The sequence below is a fragment of the Sapajus apella genome, unplaced genomic scaffold (genome assembly GCF_009761245.1).
Source record: "Sapajus apella isolate SASKATOON/1434 unplaced genomic scaffold, GSC_monkey_1.0 scaffold4, whole genome shotgun sequence".
Lineage (NCBI taxonomy): Eukaryota > Metazoa > Chordata > Mammalia > Primates > Cebidae > Sapajus > Sapajus apella.
Window position 1 is genome coordinate 16,365,205 of NW_022436944.1, and position 26,825 is coordinate 16,392,029.

The 26,825-nt window shown below is 35.6% G+C and overlaps 1 protein-coding gene across 1 annotated transcript; it reads right to left on the reverse strand.

The window, feature by feature from the left end:
• AADACL2 (arylacetamide deacetylase like 2) lies at positions 1-26,825 on the reverse strand. Its single transcript, XM_032263009.1, has 5 exons — positions 26,424-26,825; positions 17,462-17,684; positions 13,702-13,771; positions 12,183-12,354; positions 1-774 (listed from the first exon to the last, which is right to left on the reverse strand). Exons 1-5 carry the CDS (start codon positions 26,559-26,561, stop codon positions 172-174), a joined length of 1,206 nt encoding a protein of 401 aa, XP_032118900.1. The 5' UTR covers positions 26,562-26,825; the 3' UTR covers positions 1-171.

A 26,825-nucleotide genomic window follows, 5' to 3' on the forward strand; every position in this document is an offset into this window, starting at 1 on the left:
AGGGTCTGCAAGTCAGAAAATGTCATAACTGTTCAAGGACACACATTAACTGTTACAAATGATTCAAATATAGACTTAGACAACTTAAATGACATTGTTCTTTGCCCCCAAACTACAAAATACCACAAATTACAACCCACTATATAAGGTCTATACATATTTATTACATACTTATAAATTCTTATCCAGCCAACTTACATACATATCTCTTATCCTAAGACCTAGATGTAAATAAAATGGTGAAGTCATGTATGATAAAGCTCCATGAATTCCATCCTCTATATGGTCATGAGCAACTTGGACTCCAACATTTCGAAGTCTTGTAACATACATAAGTCCATCATCTCTTAAGAGATCATGTTGACAAGTAAGAATATAGGTTAGTGGCAAATTCTGTAACTGGGAATCATTGGCCAACAAGGGTAATGCTCTGGCGTCTGTAAGTGCTGGCAATGAATAACTAAGTCCTCCAAGAATTGGTTCAGTATAAACATAGTCTTTTCTATACTTCTCAGGAAGAAGAACACTCCAATTAACAAACTTAAACAGATGTCTTGACTCCAGAGGCATGTGTTGGTTTCTCCTCATTGCCTGGGGAAGTGCTTCATCCTTGGTGAAATACAAGCTCACGAGTTTTATAGCTACATCCCTTGTCAAAACTATACCATGCTCATTTTCTCGGTGAGATGGCGAATAGCTATCTGTTATCTGTAAGCCAGGGTAAAGTAAGGCTTGTATCTTGATTTTATGTTTTATTCCAGCATCATTCTGCATCTGAAAATATATAGTAATATTCTGTAATGCAAAAGTTTCCAAAATACCAGGAGAATAAAATTTAATTTTAATTATTTAGCAATCATGAGATAAACAAATCTACATAAACTGATGTTATATATCATAGTTACTTTTACAACATTTATAATATATTTACATGGCATGAAAAAATTCAAACCACTTTAAAATTAAAGTTTTAAAAAATACGGACTTTGTGTGTGAGGAAAAAAGGAGAAAGGATAAGAGAGGGAAAGAGAAAGATAATACACCAGGAGGGAGAGATACATAGGATTTTTTGGTCAAAAATTGCAAATGAAAATGATCCAATTCCAAAGATATTTCTAGGGGAAATTGACAGTACATACAAGTTTGTAAAAATCCTTCTTGAAAAAAGTAGTCAAAGTGAGTGGAAGAAACAAATATAACTATTAAATCATACTGTTCCATTTTAGAAACTAAAAAATATCTTAAAATTTTTAGAATATATTCTTTGGCAATGAGGTAGACATTATCAACATCACGCCATAATTTTTAAGAAACATTATACCAATGCAAAAGCACATGGACCAAGTCAGAGGGAAAAAAAGCCAATCAACAGGTATCTTATGAGAATGATGCAGTGCAGTGTTGGAAAAACAAAGGAAGAAAATTATGAAAAAATTGATATGCACAAGTTTGATATGCAAGGAAAAAAATGTAAAATACTTGATAAAGGAGTGCCTTTTCTTTTCCAAAGAAGAAAAGGCACTTGAGGACTCACCTACGACCCTGCAGACTGCAGGAGAGAACCTTGAATTAATCTCCCAGGAGCTTTTGCCTTGACTAGAGTCTGGCATCTGGACAAATGAAAATACCTGCTGTTGCTCCAAGTGAAAAGTCCAGGACCATACATGTAACTCTAAGTCAACCAGTCACCACAGTGGTTGGTTGAATGGAAAGGGAAAACTCAATTGAAATCCCAGAGGTACCTCAGAAAGGGAAATGGTATCCTACCATCTCCATATGTACTTCCAAGATGCTAGAGGTTTAGTAAGTGTAAAATGAACATGAGCCAAAACAAAGTTATCTTACAGAAGCTTTCCTAGATCCCAAATCTCTCGCAGTGCTTTGAGGTAGATAATTTACTTATCAAACATTGCTATCAATAGCCCACCACCGGTCACCCCACTCTCAGTGTTGGTAATCTAGGAAAAAAAAAAAACAAAAAACAGAGAACACATACACAGGGATGGGTCAAAAATGGTCCATCAATACTCGTGCCTGACCCTAACTTTCCTTTCTGAAATGCCATATGAAATGTCACTACAACAAATGTGTCAGTATTTCCTACCTCTATGTTCCCCATTATGTCATTTGTTACTTTGCCATTCAAGGCTTTTTTTTCTTTCTCTCTAATATTCTTCAAAACCCATGTTAAAGTCAGTTCTCTTTAATATATTGAAAAAGCACCTGAGTCAGATTCTTCGAGGTTGGCAATTTTGCCATAGTCTTAAAAAACTATCTTATTTATCTGGTGTGTTTCAGGTATTTTCTACACATTTTACATATACTCACAAGCGTATATGTGTGATTGTGCATGTAAATATCTGATCTAAAAAAAAAAACTCTTCTTTCAATTCCCAAATCTCTATTACCTCTTTCAGGCCAATCATCACTTTTCCTTTATTATACAAAAATGTACATGATTAATCTTTCTACTTGGTTTTGAATTTCACAATCACTGATATGATACCTAAGTTATCATTGTATCTTTTACCAGGCCTAAGATAATAAAGTCATTAATATAGTATGGGAAAATAATAGAAAAATGAATATTTTAATAATATGGAAACCATAATATTATAAACCATAATATCTGATTTGTAATTATTTTAACAGGGCACTATCTCTGGAACCAGGAATACTAGGATGCAATAAACAGTAACAGGTATAAAGCAAGTAGGTCCCAACAGTAACGCTGAATTATTGAACGATCTATTGCTTAGTTCTTTCCTTTGAGACCAATTTGGTCTCGAAGACAGCCAGCTAAGCACATTTCAAAAGTGCGCATAAACATAATACTAAATCAAAACAAGCCTAGAATAGACCATTCTATAAAATGGAATGAATGGATATGTATGTCTGATTTTGTGGGTAACTAATATGAACTTGAGTGCAAAAAAAAGTGACATTCGTCACAGATTGTTATTACTTTGTGAAGAACAAGAATGAAAAAGTAAAAGGTCAGAAAAGTTGAGAGAACATATCTAGCTCATGGTAATGTCTTAAGGGTTTAGACGCTGGCTAACTGTATTTAAAATTTCCATTTAAATTTTTATTACATTTCCAATATAATAAAGACCTTTGGATAGCTAAGTAATTTAAAGGTTGTGGAAGATCTTCAGCAAAGCCCGTACTTAATCTTTTTCAATAACGAACATTATTTCCATGAAAACACAATGGATAGTATGTATTTAAAATTTCCTTTTATAATTAAACACCATTAATCCTAAACTTATGGTTTTCACAGTAAAATTGTCTCATATAAATTATTTGTCCTGCCCCTAGTTTATTAGGTCACCCAATTTGAATCTCTGTTTTTCAGAGTTATAGCCCATGCCACCAGTATTATTGTCATCAAGAAAGTAATTTATTTATACCATGATGATGATTGGTCTCCTAGATCTATATATTTGAGAGCAAAATTTGGGACCCAGTTCATGAAAAGCTTCTATGCCATGCCAAAATGCTTGGAGTAACATATGGACCAGCACCATTTGCACTCCTACATCAGTTTTTTCATTCACAAACCACCCTCCTGGACAGCATGAGTTGGGAGTGGTGGCTGAAAGGAAGTTGGTAGCTAAGTCAGAAAAGGGATGATCCACAACTTCATGCCCTGTGTCATTCTATGACTCAGCTGCTTCGAAGCCCATTCAAAGCAGGAATCTGCCATGGACACCTGTGCTTGCCATAAAGTCAACTTCAGACAGTCTGAGGCATTACTGAATCCTCTCCCGTTTCCCGAGTTCCCTATGACCATTCAAAGGGCATGGCACTTTCCTGGAGAATGACAGTTTCCCCTGCCAAGGGAACACATTGCAGCCTTTGCACTTTGCCCCTCATCATCTACTACCCTTCTCAATCCAGTTACTGATTCACAAGATACCCTACCATCTAGCTCCCTAGTTTGAGTGTGTATTATTCAAAGTTCTGCATGCCCACACCAACTTTTCCATAACCTGTCATCCATGGAAGGATGGATGTACACAAAATATTAACTTGTTATTTGAGGAGTTTCTACATTGCTAATGATAAGTATTGTTCACCAAACTTAACATTTATCAGTTATTTTCAACCCAGAGCACTGAACTTCATGGCAACTGTGATTGCTATCCCCACTAATTTTCCTTTCTATTAACCACCCCTACCAACCCCAAACCAAATTCCACCAGTACACAACTACTCAATGAGTATCTGGACAAACTATAAACTACCATGGAGAAATCCCAATATGGAAGGATTTCCTTGCTTTATCCTAACACACATCTTCCAATCATGCTCCCACATGGGCTAGAGTCCAAGATAATCAACCTGCTGTTCTCCTTGCAGATTCTTACTGTCCTTTCCCAATCTTTATTCTTCCCCTAAAATCCCACTTCCCACTTTATGTTCTAAAAAGTATGACAATAAAACAGATTATATCACTCAGAAGTTCAGGACTCATGGTGATACCACTTCCAGGTGCAAGTAGCAGAAGACAGATATTTCTGCTTCTAATGGATTTCAGGTGGCCTGTATAACACTGAAATGCTGTAATTACACAGAGGTAAACAAGCAAAATAACAGAAACTGACATACATATTATGTATGTATGGGACATCATCCAATGTCCAAGGGTGCTGCATGTCAATCATGTTTTTCTAAAACTCATCACCATTAATTATAATTTCTGATTAATATTTGCTATTAAAACTATTTTAAAGTTTTAAAAATATTTTTAAAGAAGTATTGCACATGTAATATCACGTATAGCCATGGAAATATGGCACTGAGATGCCATAGAAATATTATTGTAAATCAGATCACAAGGCTTTATTATCACCTTATGACAAATAACACAAATTAGAAGCAAAGATATATTTAGAAAGACCAAAGCTATAAACCTAAATAAGTAGAGCTATCACATATCATAACTTCTTCTTTAAATTACCTACGTTAAAATACTTATTTTTTTTAGGAAATCTAAGACAGTAGGACTTAATAATTACTTCAAAATATCAAATCAATTACCATTGTTTTATGAAAAGAATATCTCTGGTCCTAAATAAGAGCAATGCATACCTTATTTTGAAATAAAATGTGGCCATGAAATTGGATTTAAGTGATATGATTAAAGTTTAGAAATAGTTTTTTTTTCTTAAAGATTAAGGCACTATGTCCACAAAAGCTTTCTTAGCTACAGAGATCATCTAGATTATTGTGACCAGCAAGCCACATTAGTGATTTTAGGACACATCATGAGATGTTTCCAAGAAACCTAGCAATCATAGGTAAAAGATATTCACTTCTTCTCAATAATAACAATATAATTGAAAAGTGGACAAAGTCCACAAGAGAAAATGATAGGATAATGTATTTGTCCTGATCCATGAGAAAATCCTTGTATAATGTGAATTGAAATGGATGAGTCATTTTTTAAATATATATCTCTCAGTGGTGATTATTGATACCAAATTTTTAAAGCCATAAACTATAATATATTATTGATCACCAGATCATGAGGCATTGGAAAAAGTAAGCTCTATAATAATTTCATAGTAAAAGTTAATTCTTATGACCCAGAATAAACAGTACAGGTAATAAAGCTTTTCAATGAAAATGTAGTTCATGCAGAAAGTTTAGCAGTCCATGAAGAACAAATAAAGTATAATCATAAAATAAATAGGAAAGGGTAAAGAAAATCACCTTTTTAAATGCTAATTAAATGCACTGAGTTCTGCAGTCTGTTCATCTGCATACTGCACTATGTTCCCTTTGAATAGGTGAATCAGAACATTTAAATAGATACTATGTTCTTATATAATTAATTTAAGAAATAGAATGATGTTAGATTTTTATTCACTTTTGTGCTGTCCTACAGATTTTACTGAGAATCGCATCTCTGTCTGGTGCCTGTGATAATATCAGGTATTGTCCTGCTGAAAAGTTATAAGGTAGGGTATTACATTTTCATAAATCTGTATGGCTACATCCAATTGTTATTTCTTTTTTCTTTCTTTCTTTTCTCTTTTGTTTTTTAAAGGTAGGGTCTTGCTCTGTCACCCATGTTGGAGTGCAATGGTGTGATCCTAGCTCACTGCAAGCCACGAACTCCTGGGCTCAAGCAATCCTCCTGCCTCAGCCTACTGAGTTGCTGGGACTACAGATGTGTACCACTACCCCTGACTATTTTTATTTTTTGGCCAGACTGGCCTTGAGCTCCTAGTCTCAAGTAATCCTCCCCACTGGTCCCCCAGAGTGCTGGGATTACAGGGGTGAGCCAATATACCAAGCTCATTTGTTGTTTCGGTTATGCTTGCTTCACTTGCAAAGCCAAACAAATGTTACAGATGTGCAAGAAGAAATTAATGGTGTGGCACGACGTTGCTTAATCAGTATTGGGTAATTGTTGGACAGCTTTCAGAATCTCCACATTCCCCAAACCAGTTTCAGATGAAATTTAAGACCAGGCTGCTATACAATTTTATGTAGTAATTAGCATAATAATTTCTAAGCAGGGCATTCTTCTATTTTTACCCTCCATCTAACTCCTCATTTTATTCCAGCAAGATCCTTCAGATAAATGGCATTATTTCAAGTAAATAGCAAATAAGTTCAGGTTGGAAGAGTCCTCAGGAATCAACATGTCTAATGGTTTGCAAACTTTATTCTTGGGAATAAAATATGCTTTTTTCTCTTAAGAAAATCTACTTAGAACTCTAAACATGAAAGGGAACCAAAGTGAAACAGGTTGGGTTGAAGGGAGGCCCAGGTATAGAACCAAAGGTGAGGCTTTGCTCTCACTGCCATTTTGGTTTCACAATAGAGTTTTCTGCGTGTGATGGCACAGATTAATATATACATATATGTATATGTATATGTACATGTATATGTATGTATGTCCATATATACTTACATATGTACATATAACATTTATTTCAGTGTATATATACATAAAAATATGTATGTATATAAACTTCTTCTAGTGTTCTAATCCTGAATCTTCTAATACTTAAGAGGAAAGAAATTTTTAAAAATAAATAAAGAGGTACCTAGCGTAACATTTTGGTTCAGGTTTTTATAACAAATCATATTTTTAAAAGTACAGAGCAGTGTTTCTCAAAAATAAGTCTAAAGAAGGCAGTTTCATCATTTTTTTTTAAGTAGAAAGGTAGACAACTTGACATAAGGAGTAAACATCAGGAAAAAAACATCAGCACTCTTAAAAAGCGTCAAGATCATGAAAGATAAGAAAAGGCTGGCAAACTATTCATTAGGAACATAGACATGTAGGTGGAGAAAGTTATGAACAGAGATTCATAGGTGAACTTAACAACCTAGTTGGACAGGTGGCAGAACCGGACCTCACCAAAAAAAATCCCCAGCACTGTTAAAAAATGTCTAGGTCATGAAAAGCAAAGAGCCTGGCTAATTTTCCTTTATAAACATACATGCAAAAATTATAAACAAAATACTGGCAAACAAAATTCAACAGCACATTAAAAGGGTAATACACCATAATCAAGTGGGATTTATCCCAAGGACACGGAGAAGGCTTTAATACACACAAATCAACCAATGTGATACACCACAGTAACAGAAAGAGAATGAAGAATAAGAATTACATGAACAGCTCAACAGATGCAAAAAAGCACTTGACAAAATGCAATATCTTTCATAATACAAACTGTCAACAAATTATGTATAGAGGAAAATACCTCAACATAATAAAGCTCACAGCTAACATCATACTCACTGGAGAAAAGCTGAAAGTTTTTCCTCTGGAATCAGGAACAAGACATGGAAGACCTAGCTAGTCATTAAGCAAAAAAAAAAAAAAAAAGAAAAAAAAAAAAAAAAAGAAATAAAAAGCATCCAAATGAGAAAGAAGTAAAAATGTCTGTTTGCAGATTACATGTATAGAAAACCCTAAGACTATACCAAAAAACTGTTAGTACAAGTAAATAAATTCAGTAAAGTTGCAGGATAAAAAATCAACATACAAAAATCACTTGCATTTCTATATACTAACAACAAACTATCTAAAAAAGAAATTTTAAAAAATCCAATTTCAATAACATCAAAACTAGGAACATAAATAAAACACTAGGAATAAATTTAACCAAGGGGGAAGAAAGATCTGTACACAGGAAGTTATAAAATATTAATAAAAGAAACTGAAGAAGACACAAATAAGTGAAAAAACTAGCCATGTTTCTGTATCTGAAGAATTAATACTGTAAAATGTCTGTACTACCCCAAGCAACGTACAGATTCAATGCAATTCCCATCAAAATTCCAGTGGTATTTTTTACAGAAATAGAAGACTCATATGGAACCACAAAAGACTGAATAGGCAATATAATCTTGAGTAAAAAGAACAAACCTGGAGGCATCACAATGCCCGATTTCAAAATAAACTGCAAAGCTACAATAATCAAAACAGTATGGTACTGGCATAAAAGACAACATAGAGACCAATGGAAAAGAAAAAAGAGCTCAGAAATAAATGGTTGCCTTAGTTCAGCTAGTGCTGCTACAACAGAATGCCTGAGACTGGGTAATTTTAAAAAAGTATTTGTCTCACAATTCTGGTGGCTGAAAGGTTTAAGATTGGATATCTGCATCTGATAATGCCTCTGGCTGCTTTAACTCATGGCTGATGGAGAATGGGACCCTGCATATGCAAAGAAATCACATGGCAAGGGTCAGGTGCCATGGCTCATGCTTGTAATCACAGCACTTTGGGAGGCCAAGGCAGGTCGATCACAAGTTCAGAAGTTTGAGACCAGCCTGTCCAATATGGTGAAACCCCATTTCTACTAAAAAATTAGCCAGGTGTGGGGGCTCACGTCTGTAGTCCCAGCTACTCTTGGGAGGCTGAGACAGGAGAATCACTTGAACCCAGGAGGCGGAGTTTGCAGTGAGCCAAGGTCGTGCCACTGCACTCCAGCCTGGATGACAGAGTGAGACTCCAACTCAAAAAAAAAAAAAAAAAAAAAAAAATCACATGGCAATGAAGGAAGAAAGAGAGAGAAACCAAGAAAGCCAGATTCTTTTTAACAATCTGCTGTCTCACAAACTAATTCATTCCCTGGGGAGTAAGAATTCACTTATTCATTCCTTCTGAAGGGCATTAATCTATTCATGAAGGATCTACCCTCATGCCCCAAACTTATCTCTCACTAGGCTCAGTCTTTCAACACTGCCACATTGGGGATCAAATTTCAACATGACTTTTGACTGAGAAAGACCAAACTACAGCAATGGTCAATTGATCTTTGACAAAGGTGCCAAGAACACACAAAATGAAAAGACAGTCTTTTCAGTAAATGATGTTGGGAAATCTGTATATCCACATGCAGAAGAATGAAATTGGACACTCATTTCATTCCATATACAAAAATTAACTCAAAATGATGAACCAAAGTTTCAAAACTTACTATGAAACTGTAAAGCTACTGGAAGAAAACTTACAGAAAAAATTCTTGATATTGATCTAGACAATACTTTGAAAGGTATGACTGACTCCGAAAGTACAGGCAACAAAAGCAAAAACAGATACATGGAATTGCCTCAAACTAAAAAGCTTCTGCTCTAAAAAAGAAACAATCAACAGAGTGAAGAGACAATTTACAAAATAGGAGACAATATTTCAAACCATTGGTTTAATAAGGGGTTAATATTCAAAATGTATGAAGAGCTCAACTAAATGGCAAGAAAACAAATGATCCATTTAAAAAATGGAAAATAGAACTGAGTAGACATTTTTCAAGAGAAGATGTACAAATGGTCAACAGCTATATGAAAAAGTGTTCAACATCACCAGTGATCAAGGAATTGCAAATTAAAGCCTAATTGGATATCAACTAACGCCGGTTAGAATGGCTATTGTCAAAAAAGGGAAATAATAAAGGTTGGTAAAGATATAGAAAAAGGGACCCCTTGTGCATTGTTGTTGGAAATGTAAATTAGTACATCCATTGTGGAAAACTGTATGGAATTTCCTCAAGAAATTAAAAAGGGAACTACCAGACGATCCAGCAATCACATCTAGGTATATATCCAAAATCAGTAACATGAAGAGATATCTGTATTCACATATTCATTGCAGCAGTATTCACAATAGCCAAGGTATGGAATCAAACTGTTGTCAGCCAGATAAATTGATAAAGAAAATTTGATGTGTGTAGCTACACACACACACACACACACACACACACACACACACACAAAGGAATATTAGTCAGCCATCAAAAAGAAGAAAATCCTGTCACTGGTGACAACATTGATGAACCTGGAGGTCCTTACACTAAATGAAATAAGCCTGTCTGAAAAGACAGACAAATACTGCATAATCTTGCTTATATGTGGAACCTAAGAACACTAAACCCCTAGAAGTGGATAGTAAGTACAGTGGTGTTTACAAGGAGCTGGGGATATAGATGCAAGGGGATAGAGATGGGGAAAATGGGGAGATATTGGTGTAAGGGTATAAAGTTTCAGTTATGCAGGATGAATAAGTTCTGGACATCTAATATTAAGTGCAATGACTATACTTAACAATACTGCATACTTCGAATTTGCTAAGGCAGATCTTAAAAATGCTTACTACACAGAAAAAAAAAATGGTAACTCTGTGAGGTGATGACTATGTTACTTAGCTTGTGTTAATCATTTCAAAATGCATGCATTTATCAAAGCATCAAATGGTACATCTTAAATATAGATGATTTTTCCTTTTCAATTATACCTCAATGAAACCTTACAAAAGAGAAAAAACAGAAAATAAGAGAGTTGGCATTCTTCCCAAATTATTTAATGAGGCTGTTGTAATTTTTCTCTCAAAACCTGACAAAGGAGGCGGAGGTTGCAGTGAGCCAAGATCATGCCACTGCACTCCAGCCCGGTCGACAGAGCAAAACTCCATCTCAAAAGAAAAAAAAAGAAAAGCCTGACAAAAAGTGTTAAAAAATAAAGATTAATCTAAAAAAAAAATTAATAAAAATATTGAATAGCAAATTGAAAGTAGCAATGCATAAAAATTTTAATTCATCATGACCAAGTAAGCCTCATGCCTAGATTACAAGCATAATTTTATGTTTAACATTTAAAAGTTAATTGGCATAATTTACCACATTAAAAGAATAAGAAAAATTACATGATCATAGTTTTTGCATAAATGGGTGTTGAATTTGTCAAATGCTTTTAATGCAACTATTCTACTAGGAATAGAAATAACTTCCTCAATCTGACAAAAGCTAACTACGAATACCTTTAGTTAATACCATATTTATTGATGAAATATTGAAAAATTTCCTCCTAAAATCCAAAGCAAGACAGTTATATTAAATCTTTTACTAGAAGTCCCAGACAGTGCACTAATAAAAGAAAATAAAAAGAAATAAGTACTGGGAGGCAACAACTAAAACTGTCTCTAGTCATTGAAAATATAATGGTGTAGAAAATCCTAGGAAACTAAACAAAAACACAAAATGCTAGAGTTCTAAGTGAATTTATTGATGCTATGATGACAAAAGGCCAATATCAAAATCCATTGTATTTCTACATAGCATAGAAATAAATCCCAAATTCCAATTCCAATATGTGTTAAATAAACATTTGGAAAATATTAATTTTAATACAATTTTTGAAAAATATTTCAGAGTAAAATTTGAGAAAAGATTTCCATGATTTCTACACTGAAAATAGTAAAATATTGGTGAGAAACTAAAGAGGATCTAATAAAGTATGAGACATGCCATGTATATTAATTGGAAATCTCAACATTATTGAGACGTCAATTCTCCCCAAAGTTATAGATTCAATGCAATCCTATAAAAATTCAGTTATACTTTCTTTTTAAAATTGATAAGGTAATCTAATATTTTAATGGAAAAGATATAGAATACTAGAAACAATTCTTTTTTCAAAGAAGAACAAAATTGAAGTCAGTGTGGTATTGGCAGTAGGATAAGCATATAGATCAATGGAAGAAAATAATCCAGAAATAGTCACATTAAGGTTAAATGTTTACTCAAGTGCCACTGTAATTCAATAGGAAAGAATAGTCTTTTCAACAAATGGTGTTGGAAGAACTCAATTATTTGTAGAAAAAAAGTAAGCCTCAATTTCTGCTTTCTATCATAAAAACAAATACAATGTACCTGTTGAGTGACCGCTGTTGCTAAATTGCCCCCAGAACTGTCTCCTGAAATGCAGATTCGAGTGGGATCGACTCCATATTTTGTAAGAACTTTTTCCAGGAGAAAAAATTTGACTGCAGCGAGGCCATCTTCAAGCTGAGCAGGAAAGTGGTGTTGAGGAGCTAGCCTATAGCTTTAAAGAAAGGATAATAAAGCATTCATGGTTGTCCAACTAATTCTCAAGTACCAAATTGATGCAATTTAATGCCAGCCTTTACTTTTCAGTCTTCTAAAAACCGAGCCTAAGTTTTCTACTAATTCTTGATTAAAATGAAAATTGTTTTAATAAACTGTAAAGGTTATCAATCTTGCACCGAAAAGTCCATGGATGGCATTATTTGTGAGGAGTCAGGGGAGTGTTATGAACTTCCTAGGAATTGTAAGCAAATTTTTTAGTCCAAGTGTATTTTGGAATGGAGATGATCTATAGCTTACATCATATTCTCAATGTGATTGGTAATCCAAACATTTTTTTAAAACACTTGTTTAGAAAGCACAATAGACTGCAGATCTGAGAGCATATTGTAGGCAGTGTCCTATTTTATCATGGTCATTTTAGGTAAAAATTCTATAAGCTGACACTGCATATACTTCACCATGGATAATACCCACTAGTTATTACTAGATAACAATTTGGAATTATAAATAAAATTTAAATATGCCAGAGAGCTTGCTTATTTCTGGTAAATTCATTTGTAAGGCAAATTATCACCCCATTCTTTTAATGAGCACAAATAGATATTTTCCCAAATATATGTGGACCAGTAAAACAGGAAAATACCTTTAGCAGCCTATTCACAGAGTTTTTTTCTTTTTGATCTTCAGAATGCTAAAACGTGTATATTTCTACAGCCAATATGAAATGTTGGTGATAAGGTTCTTAGAATTTTATTATAAGCTATCTAGAAAATTCTAAGTAATGTGTAGCTTAGACATAGATGTGTACCAAAAAGATGTTTGTATCTTTACTTAGAAAGCAGCGGATTTATACTTTTTGGGCAAAGAACAACACAAATTGTAAGGATTTGATAGAATGTATAAGCCAGGCACAAACTTTTTTTTATTATATCGAACCAGATATAAAATAGTATTTAGATTACTTCAAATACTATGAAATTAGACTTTTCTTACCTGCTCAAATACAGTCCAGTATCCCAAATATGTAATAGTTAATTTGCTTCCTTCTGTCCAGCTATGTTACTTGGGACACTGTTAGGGCCTTACAGGACCTTAGTCTTATGTGTCTAGAGCAAGTTTTTCCAAAACTGCTTACCCTGGGGTATACTTCAGATATTCTCACAATCACAGAAAAATAATGGGACACTGAAACTCTTTGAGGAGCAGTCTATATTGCAGTGGTGACAAGTAAAATATATTAATTAAAAATATATATTTGAAGCATAGCTCACTTGATGTGGAAATCAAACCTCTACATGGTAAAGGCAAAAATCATAGTAGTCAAAGAAAATCATTCTCTTACTCCACGCCTACAACGACAGCATCAAGTGTGTTTGCAGTCCATCTATTCAGGAAGTCAAAAGCCTTCTGTTCTGAAATGAAGAAATAAATATCAATGTGTTTCCTGTAATTAAAAGGCAGTAGAAAGTGTTACAGCTATGAATGTGGAAATAACTGTGGTTTCTGAATATCACATAGGAGCTTTTATTTCTACCCCTCATTTCCAAGCAGATGGACCTGAATCCAGATGGCACATTCTTCCCTTCCTAGTCTTTTCAGCCACTCTCTCCAGGGGGAAAAGATGAATTTACCAATTGGCTATTTTGAGGAGGATAAACTAGAATAGGCTCAGTCTATTGTAATTTCCTCTTGACATCTGCTGTCTATACACAATGACCCTCCCAGAACTCTCTGTATTCTGGTGCATTTTACTCCACTTCGCTTCTCCAGACAGCAAGTTTCATAGGGAGGAGGTATATGATTGGTCAGCAGGGCCAGCCACTATGGCTGGGTTAATCTCTCTAACTCAAGGGTAACATACCAACAATACCTAAGCATACATTCACCAAAGTCTTCATCCAAAATAATGGTAATGTTTTGACTTGGATTTATGTGAACTCTACGTGTAACTTTTTAACTGGCTCAGAAGTTGGAGGAAAAACAAAGCAATAGTACATACTGACTCTCTAAACATGATTCTTCGAAAACCTCTGTCTTCTTTGATGACGCCATATAATAAAATAGCCCAGTAACATTGGCATTAGGAAAGAGTCTAAGGAATAGTAACCAGATATGAGAGAGCCTCTGTCAGGTCAGTGTGAAGACTAGATATACATATGAGTTTTGACATGCTTGACATACAAGCCATTGACTTTCCACAGTACACATAAAACACACATATACACACATCTTTCTCCAGGTCCCCTACATATCCTGGCCAAGCAACTTGGCAAATTCTGTGACGTCTACTGCTGCTTTTATTTACCACGAGATCCTAGAAATCCAGAGAATTGTAGAGTTGTAATCAAATTCCAGACTTTTAAGAAGCTTCTTTCACAAAACTGCAAAGTGAGAACTATTTAACCACTGGGTGTATACATAATCTGGAAAGTAAGTCACCTAGTCTTTTAAATTAAAAAAAAATAATAATGTTTTATTAAAGATTAAGTTAATTTTCAAGAAAAGGCCATGCATAGATGAAGACCAAAATGTACAAGATCTAAGAACTCTGTGAACTTCACCTTGTTAACCAAAGACATGAGATCTTCCAAAGAAAATGGGAGAGCTTTATTTTCTATTTAAAAAAAATAAAAGAGAATGATGGTTTCCAGGTTCATCCATCATTCTCAGCAAACTGACAGAAGAGCAGAAGATCAAACACCGCATGTTCTCACTCATAGGCGGGTGTTGAACAATGAGAACACATGGACACAGGGAGGGGAGCACTACACACTGGGGTCAGTTGGGGGGAAATAGGGGAGGGACGGTGGGGGGTGGGGAGCTGGGGAGAGATAGCAAGGGGAGTGATACCAGATGTAGGTGATGGGGAGGAAGGCAGCAAATCACACTGCCACGGGTGTACCTATGCAACAATCTTGCATGTTCTTCACATGTACCCCAAAACCTAAAATGCAATAAAATAAATAAATGGGGAAAAAAAAAAGAAAATTTGCAGATAGAGAGACAAAGCCTTCTGCGTGAAATGAAAGTGTGCTCCAGAGACCAAAGAAAGGATCTGTGGCTTAAATATGGAGAATCAGCTGATAACCCTCAATCAGAATCAGCTCTATATATGCAAATAAAGGATTCAAACTTATTCAAATAGTTGAAAACAGGTGAGTCCTGACGGGGTAGTTTCCAAGCCCCAAACCAGAAGTCTGTTCGATACCCCTTTCAAGCAGCTGGTGGGAGGAGTTTTCTAGCCAAGGTGTCTCAGCTTGGAAACATCCTAGCTCAGGAGGGCAAACAGGATATTTGGAACTGTCCTCACTGGGAACAAAAGGGTGTGTGACCACCCTTTTCTCACTCATTATGGACACTGAGTTCCCAGTATCTTAATTTGTGTTTATTTATCAGCCACAGGGAGTTCATCTCACCCAGAGACCTTGGGGTCTTATTTCCAGTTTCATTTCACAACCTTTAAAATCATTCAATGATATATTTCAAATATATGTCTTCATTTTCATCTCCCAATACTTTTTAATTTGCCTTAGAATTAAAGCTATATTGGTTTTTTTTTTTTATTTGTTTGTTTCCCATTTTTATCTCAAACTGTCTCTACTCATAGAATATTTGCCAATATTATCTATCTGGTCATGTTTTTCTCTATTCTATGCCTTTTTATTGTTACAGTGTCTGTAGAATGCAGATAGAAACAAAAACATATAAGGATAAATGTTGAAAAACAAAATTCACAGAAGTATGTAAAAAGTCTACAAGAGTAACATTTTCCTATATTTCTTGATTCTCAAAGCAACTTTGGTTTGTTTCAGATAAGAAAAAAGAGGAAGCCTAGGAGGAAAAAGAAAGATAATTAAAATTTGCAAATACTAGAAAATAGTTTTAATGTCTATTTTTTCTTGGTCTAAAACCAGAAAGTATTTAAGTCTTTTCTAGTTCATTTACATATGTTTGGGAGACCTGAAAACAAATAATGTGTAAATACAAAACCAAAACATTGAAAAAAGACATCCAGAATTTAGCTAAGCAGAATGTTGAAATGTCATATCGTGAATAATAATTCTCACATTTTTAGGAATTACTGATCACAATCATTGCCTATGTCAGTAATAAAAGATATAAACCTGATAATCAGGAATATTTCTTAGTATTTTTCAATCAATGATGTTTTTCCATCCGTGGGCATTTATTTTGTGTTTACTCAAGTCCTAGGTAATATATATAAATGAACACTTGATATTTCATAGACCTTATAAAAACTTCAGTGGAATGAATGCATTTCTTTGGAGAGATATGAGGCCTACTTGGTATTTATCCTATCAAGAAAGCAGGTTATTCTGACCATCTTGGTGCCTGGTATAAATTAAATTTTAGATGAAATCTAATTTATTGAAAACATTAAGGAGGTAAAAAATACATAAAAGAAAATGATTAGAACATTTTGGATAATAATCTCATTAGAGATCATCAGATGTCCCTCTCATTCACTGTGTGTGTTTTATTTTTTTCTTCACAAAAAATTATTTTTGAATAATCATTGTATCAAAAATGCCTAAAAAGACAAGTAGGGAACCTAGGCTTTATGGGAAGAGCTCATTATTTTGTAGTACTATTTTGTGTTTTTCTTTTAGAGTTAATACTAGCAACTGTGCTCTAAGCCTTATCACTATTTGTATTATGTTCTCAGTAACTGCAAACTTGATCTTGTAGCACCCAATAGCAAATGGTTTTGACTTGTTAATTAAAACTTCTACATCTCCTCAATATTTCTGCTCCTGAATTCAGATCCCAAGGAAAAAAATTTTAGCAATTGACTTCATACCCTATTTTCATTTGATACTTGTTCATTCAGTATGAAAGCTAAGGATAATTAAAAACAAAACAAAAAAAGCTGAATTTAAAATCCCCATCATACTATTTGCCAAACATATGTCTATGTCTGTCTCTTTATTAGATATCTAACATATCCATACTTATCCGTATCCAGACAAGTATGCATGTATAGATGTATATATCAGCATAAGTGTGTATATTTATATAAAATAGTTCTCATATCAAAAATATAGAGCTAGCTATATTTTTTCCTTATACAATGAACTTACTGCAACTTCCAAAACAAAAACCACCACCATGAAAATATATTACAGCTCGTCTTCGGGTTTCTGACTTTCTTTTTGGCAAGTACAATCGTACTGGAATGTCAGCAAATGTTGTATCAGTCACTGTGATGTATTCATCTGAAAGTGGTTGGGTGTAATCCAGCCTGAATATCATGGAAATAAGCTCTTCATATCTCATAATACCCATATTTTCAAAACACATAGCCTGTAAGAACAAAACAAACAAAGTTAAATATTTGGATATTTAAATAACACCAAATGTATATAAAAAGAAAGTTTAAAAAGGCAGAAAAAATAAGCAAACAAAAAGAAATAGACTGTTTATAAATATTATTTTGAAATAATACTGTAAAGATTTTATTGCATAACCTTCTTGCCCTTGAAAATCTCAAATATCTGGCAAGATGGCCAAACAGAATAACTCTGGTCTGCAGCTCCCAGAGAGAGCAACACAGAAGGTGGGTGATTTCTGCATTTCCAACTGAGGTACCCAGTTCATCTCATCGGGACTGGTTAGGCAGTGGGCAGCCCACACAGGGTGAGCAGAAGCAGGATGGGGTATTTCTTCAGCCAGAAGCACAAGGAGCCCAGGGACCTCCCTTCCCCAGCCAAGGGAAGACTTGAGGTACTGTGCTACCCAGCCCAGATACTATGCTTTTCCCACAGTTGTTGCAATCTGCAGATTAGGAAGATTCCCTCGTGTGCCTACATCACCAGGGACCTGGGTTTCAGGCACAAGACTGGATGGCTGTTTGGGCAGACACTGAGTTAGTTGCAGGAGTTTTTTTTTTTTTTCATACCCCAGGGGCACCTAGAACCCCAGTGAGACAGAACCCTTCACTGCCCTGGAAAGGGGGCTGAAACCAGGGAGCCAAATGGTCTCCATCAGAGGGTCCCACTCCCTCAGACCCCGGCAAGCTAAGATCCACTGGGTTGAAATCCTCACAGCCAGCACAGCAGACTGAAGTCAACCTGTGACAATCTCGCTTGGTGAGGGGAGGGGCGGCTTGAGTAGGCAGTTTTCCCTTTCCAGTGCTAGGGAGAACAGGAGGTTTGTGCTGGGCGGAATTCAGCACAGTGCAGCAAAGTGACTGTGGTCAGACTGTCTCTCTAGATTCCTCCTCACTTGGCAGGTCATCTCTGAAAGAAAGGCAGCAGCCCCAGTCAGAGGCTTACAGATAAAACTCCCATCTCCCTGAGACAGAGCACCTGGGGGAAGGGGAAGCTGTGGGCGCAGCTTCTGCAGACTGAAACTTTCCTGCCTGCAGCCTCTGAAGAGAGCAGCTGATCCTTAGAAGGAGGATTCTCCCAGCACAGCAATCAAGCTCTGCTAAGGGACAGACTGCCTTTCAAGTGCGTCCCTGACCCCTGTGCCTCCTGACAGGGAGACACCTCCCAGCAGGGGTCGACAGACGCCTCATACAGGAGAGCTCTGTCTGGATCAGGCCAGTGCCCCACTGGGATGAAGCCTCCAGAGGAAGGAACAGTCAGCAATGTTTGCTGTTCTGCAGCCTCCACTGGTGATACCCAGGCAAACAGGGTCTGGAGAGGACTTCCTGCAAACTGCAATAGGCCTACAGAAGAGGGGCCTGACTGTTAGAAGAAAACTAACAAACAGAAAGAAAAAACATCAACATCAACAAAATGGAGCCCCACAAAAAAACCCATCCAAAGTTCAGCAGCCTCAAAGATCCAAGGTAGAGGAATCCATGAAGATGAAGAAAAACCAGCACAAAAACACTGACAATCCCCAAAACCAGATGACTCTTTTCCTTCAAATGATTGCAACTCCTCCCCAGCAAGGGCACAAAACTGGTTGGAGAATGAGATTGACAAAATGACAGAAGTAGGATTCAGATGGTGGCTAATAACAAGCTCCTCTGAGTTAAAGGAACATGTTCTAACCCAATGCAAGGAAGCTAAGAACCTTGATAAAAGGTTAGAGGAACTACTAACTAAAATAACCAGTTTAAAGAAGAACATAAATGACCTGATGGAGCTGAAAAACACAGCATGAGAACTTAATGAGGCATACGTAAGTATCAATAGCTAAATCAATTGAGTGAAAGAAAGGATATCAGAGATTGAAGATCAACCTGCTGAAATATGGTGCAAAGACAGCATTAGAGAAAAAAGAATGAAAAGGAATGAACAAACCCTTCAAGAAATATGGGACTATGTGAAAAGACCAAATCTGTGTTTGATCGGTGTACCCGAAAGTGATGGGGAGAAAGGAATCAAGTTGGAAAACACACCTCAGGATACTATTCAGGAGAACGTCCCCAACCTAAAAAGGCAGGCCAACATTCAAATTCAGGAAATACAGAAAACACCACAAAGATATTCCTAGAGAAGAGCAACCCCATGCCACATAATCATCAGATTCTCCAAAGTTGAAATGAAGGAAAAAACGTTAAGGGCAGCCAAAGAGAAAAGTCAGGTTATCTACAAAGGGAGGCCCATCAGATCAACAGTGGATCTCTCTGCAGAAACTCTACAAGCCAGAAGAGTGTGGGGCGATATTCAACATTGCTAGATAAAAGAATTTTCAACCCAGAATTTCATAACCAGCCAAACTAAGCTTTATAAGCAAAGAAGAAATAAAATCCTTTCCAGATATGCAAATGGTGAGGGATTTGGTCACCACCAAGCCTGCCTTACAAGAGATCCTGAAGGAAGCACTAAATATGGAAAGGAAAAACCAGTATCAGCCACTGCAAAAACACACAAAAATCTAAAGACCAATGACACCATGAAGAAACTGCCTGGACTAATGTACAAAATGACCAGCTAGCATCATGATGACAGGATCATATTCATATACAACAATATTAACCTTAAATGTAAATGGATTAAATGTCCCAATTAAAAGACACAGACTGGAAAATTGGATAAATAATCAAGACTAATCAGTGTGATGTATTCAGGAGACCCATCTCATGTGCAGAGACACATAGGCTCCAAATAAAGGGATGGAGGAAGATTTACCTAGCAAATGGAAAGAAAAAAAAAAAAAAAGGCAGGGGTTGCAATCCCAGTCTCTGAGAAAACAAACTTTAAATTAACAAAGATCAAAAAAGGCAAAGAAGGGCATTACATAATGGTAAAGGGATCAAGGCAACAAGAAGAGCTAACTATCCTATATATATGCACCAAATACAGGAGCACCCAGATTCATACACGTTCTTAGAGATCTACAGAGACTTAGACTCCCACACAATACTAGTGGGAGACTTTAACAACACACTATCAATATTAGACAGATCAATGCGATGGAAAATTACAAAGATATTCAGAACTTGAACTCAGCTCTGAACCAATCAGACCTAATAGACTTCTACAGAGCTCTCCACCCAAAATCAAGAGAAGATACATTCTTTTCAGCACAATATTGCACTTATTCTAAAATTGACCACATAATTGGAAGTAAAACACTCCTCAGCAAATGCAAAATAATGAAAATCATAACAAACAGTCCCTCAGACCACAGTGCAATCAAATTAGAACTCAGGATTAAGAAACTCAATAAAACTGCCCAACCACATGGAAACTGAACAACTTGCTCCTGAAATAACTACTGGGAAAATAACAAAATTAAGGCAGAAATAACCAAGTTCTTTGAAGCCAATGAAAACAAAGAGACAATGTACCAGGATCTCTGGGACAAAGCTAAAGCAGTGTTTAAAGGGACGTTTATATCACTAAATGCCCACATCAGAAAGCTGAAAAGATTTGAAATTGACACCCAAACATCACAATTAAAAGAACTAGAGGAGCAAGAGCAAACAAATTCAAAAGCTAGCAGAAGACGAGAAATAATTAAGGTCAGAGCAGAACTGAAGGAGGTAGAGACATGAAAAAAACCTTTGAAAAATCAATAAATTCAGGATCTGGTTTTTTTGAAAAGATTAAGAAACTAGATAGACCACTATCTAGACTAATAAAGAAGAAAAGAGGCAAGAATCAAAATAGACTCAATAAAAAATGATAAAGGGTATATCACCACTAATCCCACAGAAATACAAAGTACCGTCAGAGAATACTACATACACCTTTATACAAATAAACTAGAAAATCTAGACAAAATGGATATATTCCTGGACACATACACCACCACCCCAAAGACTAAACCAGCAAGAAGTGAATCCCTGAATAGGCCAATAAAAAGTTCTGAAATTGAGGCAATAATTAATACTCTACCAACCAAGGAAAGCCCAGGACCAGATGGATTCATAGCCAAATTCCACCAGAGTACAAAGAAGACCTGGTACCATATCTTCTGAAATTATTCCAAGCAATAGCAAAAGAGAGACTCCTCACTAACTCATTTTATGAGGCCTGCATCATCCTGATACCAAAACCTGGCAGAGACACAGCAACAACAAAAAAATTTCAGGCCAATATCCCTGATGAACATCAATGCAAAAAATCACAATAAAATATGGGCAAACCGAATCCAGCAGCACATCAAAAAGCTTATCCACCATGATCAAGTCCGCTTCATCCTTGGGATGCAAGGCTGGTTCAACATATGCAAATCAATATACATAATTCATCATATAAACGGAACCAATGAAAAAAACCATATGATTATCTCAATAGATATAGAAAAGACCTTCAATAAAATTCAACATCGCTTCATGCTAAAAACTCTCAATTAACTAGGTATTGATGGAAGATATCTCAAAATAATAAGAGCTATTTATGACAAACCTTTGGCCAATATCATAATGAGTGGGCAAATGCTGGAAGCATTCTATTTGAAAACTGGCACAAGACAAGGATGCCCTCTTTCACCACTCCTATTCAACATAGTATTGGAAGTTCTAGCCAGAGCAATCAGGTAAGAAAAAGAAATAAGAGGTATTCAACTAGGAAAAGAGGAAGTCAAATTGTCTCTGTTTACAGATAACATGATTGCATATTTGGAAAACCCCATTGTCTCAGCCCCAAAATTCCTTAAGCTAATAAGCAACTTCAGCAAAGTCTCAGAATACAAATAAACATGCAAAAATCACAAGCATTCCTATACACCAACAATAGACAAGCAGAGAGCCAAATCATGAGTGAACTTCCATTCACAATTACTCCAAAGAGAATACAATACATAGGAATACAACTTACAAGGGACTTGAAGGACCTCTTCAAGGAGAACTACAAACCACTGCTCAAGGAAATAAGAGAAGACACAAACAAATGGAAAAAAACCCTCAATGCTAATGGATAGGAAGAATCAATGTCATGGAAATGGCCATACTGCTGAAAGTAATTTATAGATTCAATGCTATTCCCATTAAGCTACCATCGACTTTCTTTGCAGAATTAGAAAAAACTACTTTAAGTCTCATACGGAACCAAAAAAGAGCCTGTATAGCCAAGACAATCCTAAGCAAAAAGAACAAAGCTAGAGGCATCATGCTACCTGACTTCAAACTATATTACAAGTCTACAGTAATCAAAACAGCATGGTACTGGTACCAAAATAGATGTATAAACTAATGGAACAAAACAGAGCCCTCAGAAATAACACCACACATCTACAACCATCTGATCTTTGACAAACCTGACAAAAACAAGCCATGCTGGGAAAACTGGCCAGCCGTATGCAGAAAACTGAAACTGGACTCCTTCCTTACACCTTATACAAAAATTAACTCCAAATGGATTAAAAATTTAAATGTAAGACCTAAAGCCATAAAAATCCTAGAAGAAAACTTAAGCAATGCCATTTAGGACATAGGCATGGGCAAAGACTTTGTAACTAATTCACCAAAAGCAATTGCAATAAAAGCCAAAATTGACAAATGGGATCTAATTAAACAAAAGAGCTTCTGCATAGCAAAATAAACTATCATCAGAGTGAACAGGTAACCTACAGAATGGAAGAAATTTTTGCAATCTACACATCTGACAAGCTCTAATAGCCAGAATCTACAAGGAACATGAACAAATTTACAAGAATAAAACAACTCCATCAAAATGTGGGCAAAAGATATGAACAGACACTCCTCAAAAGAAGACATTTATGCAGCCAGCAAACATATGAAAAAAAGCTCATCATCACTGGTCATTAGAGAAATGCAAATCAAAACAACCATGAGATACCATCTCACGCCAGTTAGAATAGTGATCATTAAAGTCAGGAAACAACAGATGTTGGCACAGATGCAGAGAAATTGGAACACTTTTACACTGTTGGTGGGAGTGTAAATTAGTTCAACCACTGTGGAACACAGTGTAGCAATTCCTCAAGGATCTTTAACCAGAAATAACATTTAACCCAGCAATCCCATTGCTGGATATATACCCAAAGGATTATAAATATTTCTACTATAAAGACACATGTACATGTATGTTTATTGCAGCATGATTTACAATAACAAAGACTTGGAACCAACCCAAATGTCCATCGATGATAGACTGGATGAAGAAAATGTGGCACATATACACCATGGAATACTATGCAGCCACAAAAAGAAGTAGTTCGTGTCCTTTGCAGAGACATGGCTGAAGCTGGAAGCCATCATTCTTAGCAAACTCACACACTGGGACAGTAAACCAAACACTACATGTTCTCACTCATAAGTGGGAGTTGAACAATGAGAATACATAGACACAGGAAAGGGAACATCACACACCAGAGTCTGTTGGGAGGTGAGGGGAAAGGGGAAAGAGAGCAATAGGACAAATACCTAATGCATGCATTAGGTATGAAACCATCATGGCAAACATATATCTATGTAAAAAACCTGTATGTTCTGCATACGTATCTCAGAACTTGAAGTAAAAGAAAAAAGAGAAAAGGAAACAAAAAGAAAAATTGTTGTGTATATAAAAAAAGAAAATATCAAGTATTTAGTGTTTTAGATTGAGTGCTATCATATTCAAAAATCCATTAATTTGCTAGCAGTTTTTTTATGCCTTCTGTAATCATTTGTGATTTATAATTTTTTTTCAGAAAAATAAAATGATTTTTAGGCATGCTGCCACATTTTCTTTTTTTATTGTTCATTTTATTTAATACAAAATTTTAAATATAATCATGTAACTACAGCAGTAATAATCTAAATTTTTGGGGTTTCAACTCCAAAAAGATTAGTATATTTTCCTCATCCTTAAATTCCATATTTGATGTCATCGAAAAAAGCTGTCTTTGGTATTTCTGACAGCTTCTCTAGGACCCTTGTGTTATGTCACTGGACAGTTTACTCACAAGAAAAAAATTTTAAAAATTATGTTGTTGATAACACATTAAACAATTTTTATTATTTCAGTTATTCCAAGGAAATTAAGATATTTACAGGGCAATTGAGAACATCTAACCTTATACTTTGTTTTTACTTTAATTTAATTTAATTTTTAAATTTATTTTGAGATGGGGTCTTGCTCTGTTGCCCAGGCTGGAGTGCAGTGGCACAATCTAGGCTCACTGCAGCCTCCGCCTCCTGGGTTCAAGTGATTCTCCTGTCTCAGCCTCCCTAGTAGCTGGTGTTACAGGCATGCGTTACCACACCCAGCTAATTTTTGTACTTTTAGTAGAGACAGGGTTTCCCCATGTTTGTCAGGCTGGTCTTAAACTCCTGACAGATGATCTGCCCGCCATGGCCTCCCAAAGTACAACAATGAGTCACCGTGCTAACCCCTATACTTTAATGATGAAGAAGTATGCCGAAACTCATAAAGTTGTAGCCAGTAAATGTCAAAGCCAAGTTTACATCTATTTAAACCAGCATCTTGTGCTACTACTTACTAGCTGTATGACATTGAGAAAATTGCTCTCTGTAGCTCAATTTCCTTGTCTATATGGTAGTAATAATAATAATAATAATAAATCTTTCAGTGGGCTGTAGAAGGGTTTAAACAAGTTAATGTTCTGAGATACAAATTAGATAATCAAGGAAGGTAACATAGTAGTTTCTCTGTGGAACTGACACTTGCTTACCCATTTATGGTTACTCAAGGAGTAACAGCATTAGAGAAAAGTTATGGAGAAGGTAAGCCTCTAGAAGTGAATAGAGGGGAAAATATTTGCAGGCATCAGAAAGAGTAAACTGTGGTTTCGCAAAGCATATGTATTGTTTGCTGTACAAAGCATCACAAGACAGCCTCTTCTTCTTAGACCATGGATTACTCTCTTTTTTCTGTTGCCTTCTCCTTTTAGCCTCTTATTGTTACCCTTTTTGGAATATATCTGGCTTGGCAGAAAAAGTATGGGTTTCTAAATGAGACAGTTTAGAGATCACATTATGGAGTTGTTACTTTTTACCTGCATGTGTTCTTCCCAATCTCTTCCCCTACCCTCCAAAACCTAATAAAAATAATTGCAGGATAGTGGGGAATCAATGGAAGTTTATACTATACAAAGCCTATACAATTTAATAACTCAAAAATATTAGTTTTTAACCCTATCTTTCCCTTTTAAAGGAGCTACTTTTTTGCTTGAATTTATCATTAATTCTGTATATGCCAAGTCAGAAAATCCCTGACTACCAGTAATTAAGAATTGAATATGGACAATGAAAGCCATTAAATAGTAAAGGCCTTAAATTGATATCAAACAGTTACAAATATCAATAATATGTATATGAACAACTAAAAGGTAATTATGGGACTACATTATCCCTGAAAGTTCAAATTTAATCAAGTTCTCAAACCTCAAAGCCTTTTCCTTTGTCAATACCATTTATTTTATATGTCACAGTAAATTTAATTTATACATGTCACATTTAGACATAAACTCTTAGAAGTGAGAATTCTGTCTCACTGCTTCACACAAATGTAGGAAGCTTTATTTACTTAATTTTATTTAATTAATTTACTCTAACAAATAAACAAACAATGGTTCTTTCAAAAGGGTGATACTATTAATAAAAGAGTTCATAAGCACTCATTTGTAGTCAATAAGTCATCCCAATATCCAATAGAAAAAAAATGTTAATCTTACCATAAATGTACAAGTTTTAGCAATGACATCCAAGGCCATTATTTTCCAGCTTTCTTCAATGTTGTCTGGCATGGGTGTGTAAAAATGAGAGGCAAAAAGAACACAAAGCAGGCCCAAACAGAGAGCTTTGAGCCCCATAATATCCCTTTTTCCAGCGACTTCACAGTACTGAGATTAAAATTTGTCATAAACACTGAACAATAACTAGAAGAGCAAATGTAGACTTGGGAACTCTCTCAGGTGATATGGTCATCTTAACATGAAGCTAATTTTCAATTCAAATGTTACAGTGTCTGTAGTAACTTGTTTTGCAGGCACACAGACTGGAACAGATGTCATAACTCATCAGGGCGTGCATGCATTATTAGCATTCAATTTAAAACTCTTACAGTGTTTCTTCAC

Coding starts and splice junctions, on each gene's coding strand:
- AADACL2 (XM_032263009.1), bottom strand. CDS start 26,561: ATGGGGCTCAAAGCTCTCTGTTTGGGCCTGCTTTGTGTTCTTTTTGCC. Junction 17,685..26,423: donor CTAAAACTTGTACATTTATG/GTAAGATTAACA, acceptor TTGTTCTTACAG/GCTATGTGTTTTGAAAATAT. Junction 12,355..13,701: donor GCTGTCGTTGTAGGCGTGGA/GTAAGAGAATGA, acceptor CTTTCTTTAAAG/CTATAGGCTAGCTCCTCAAC.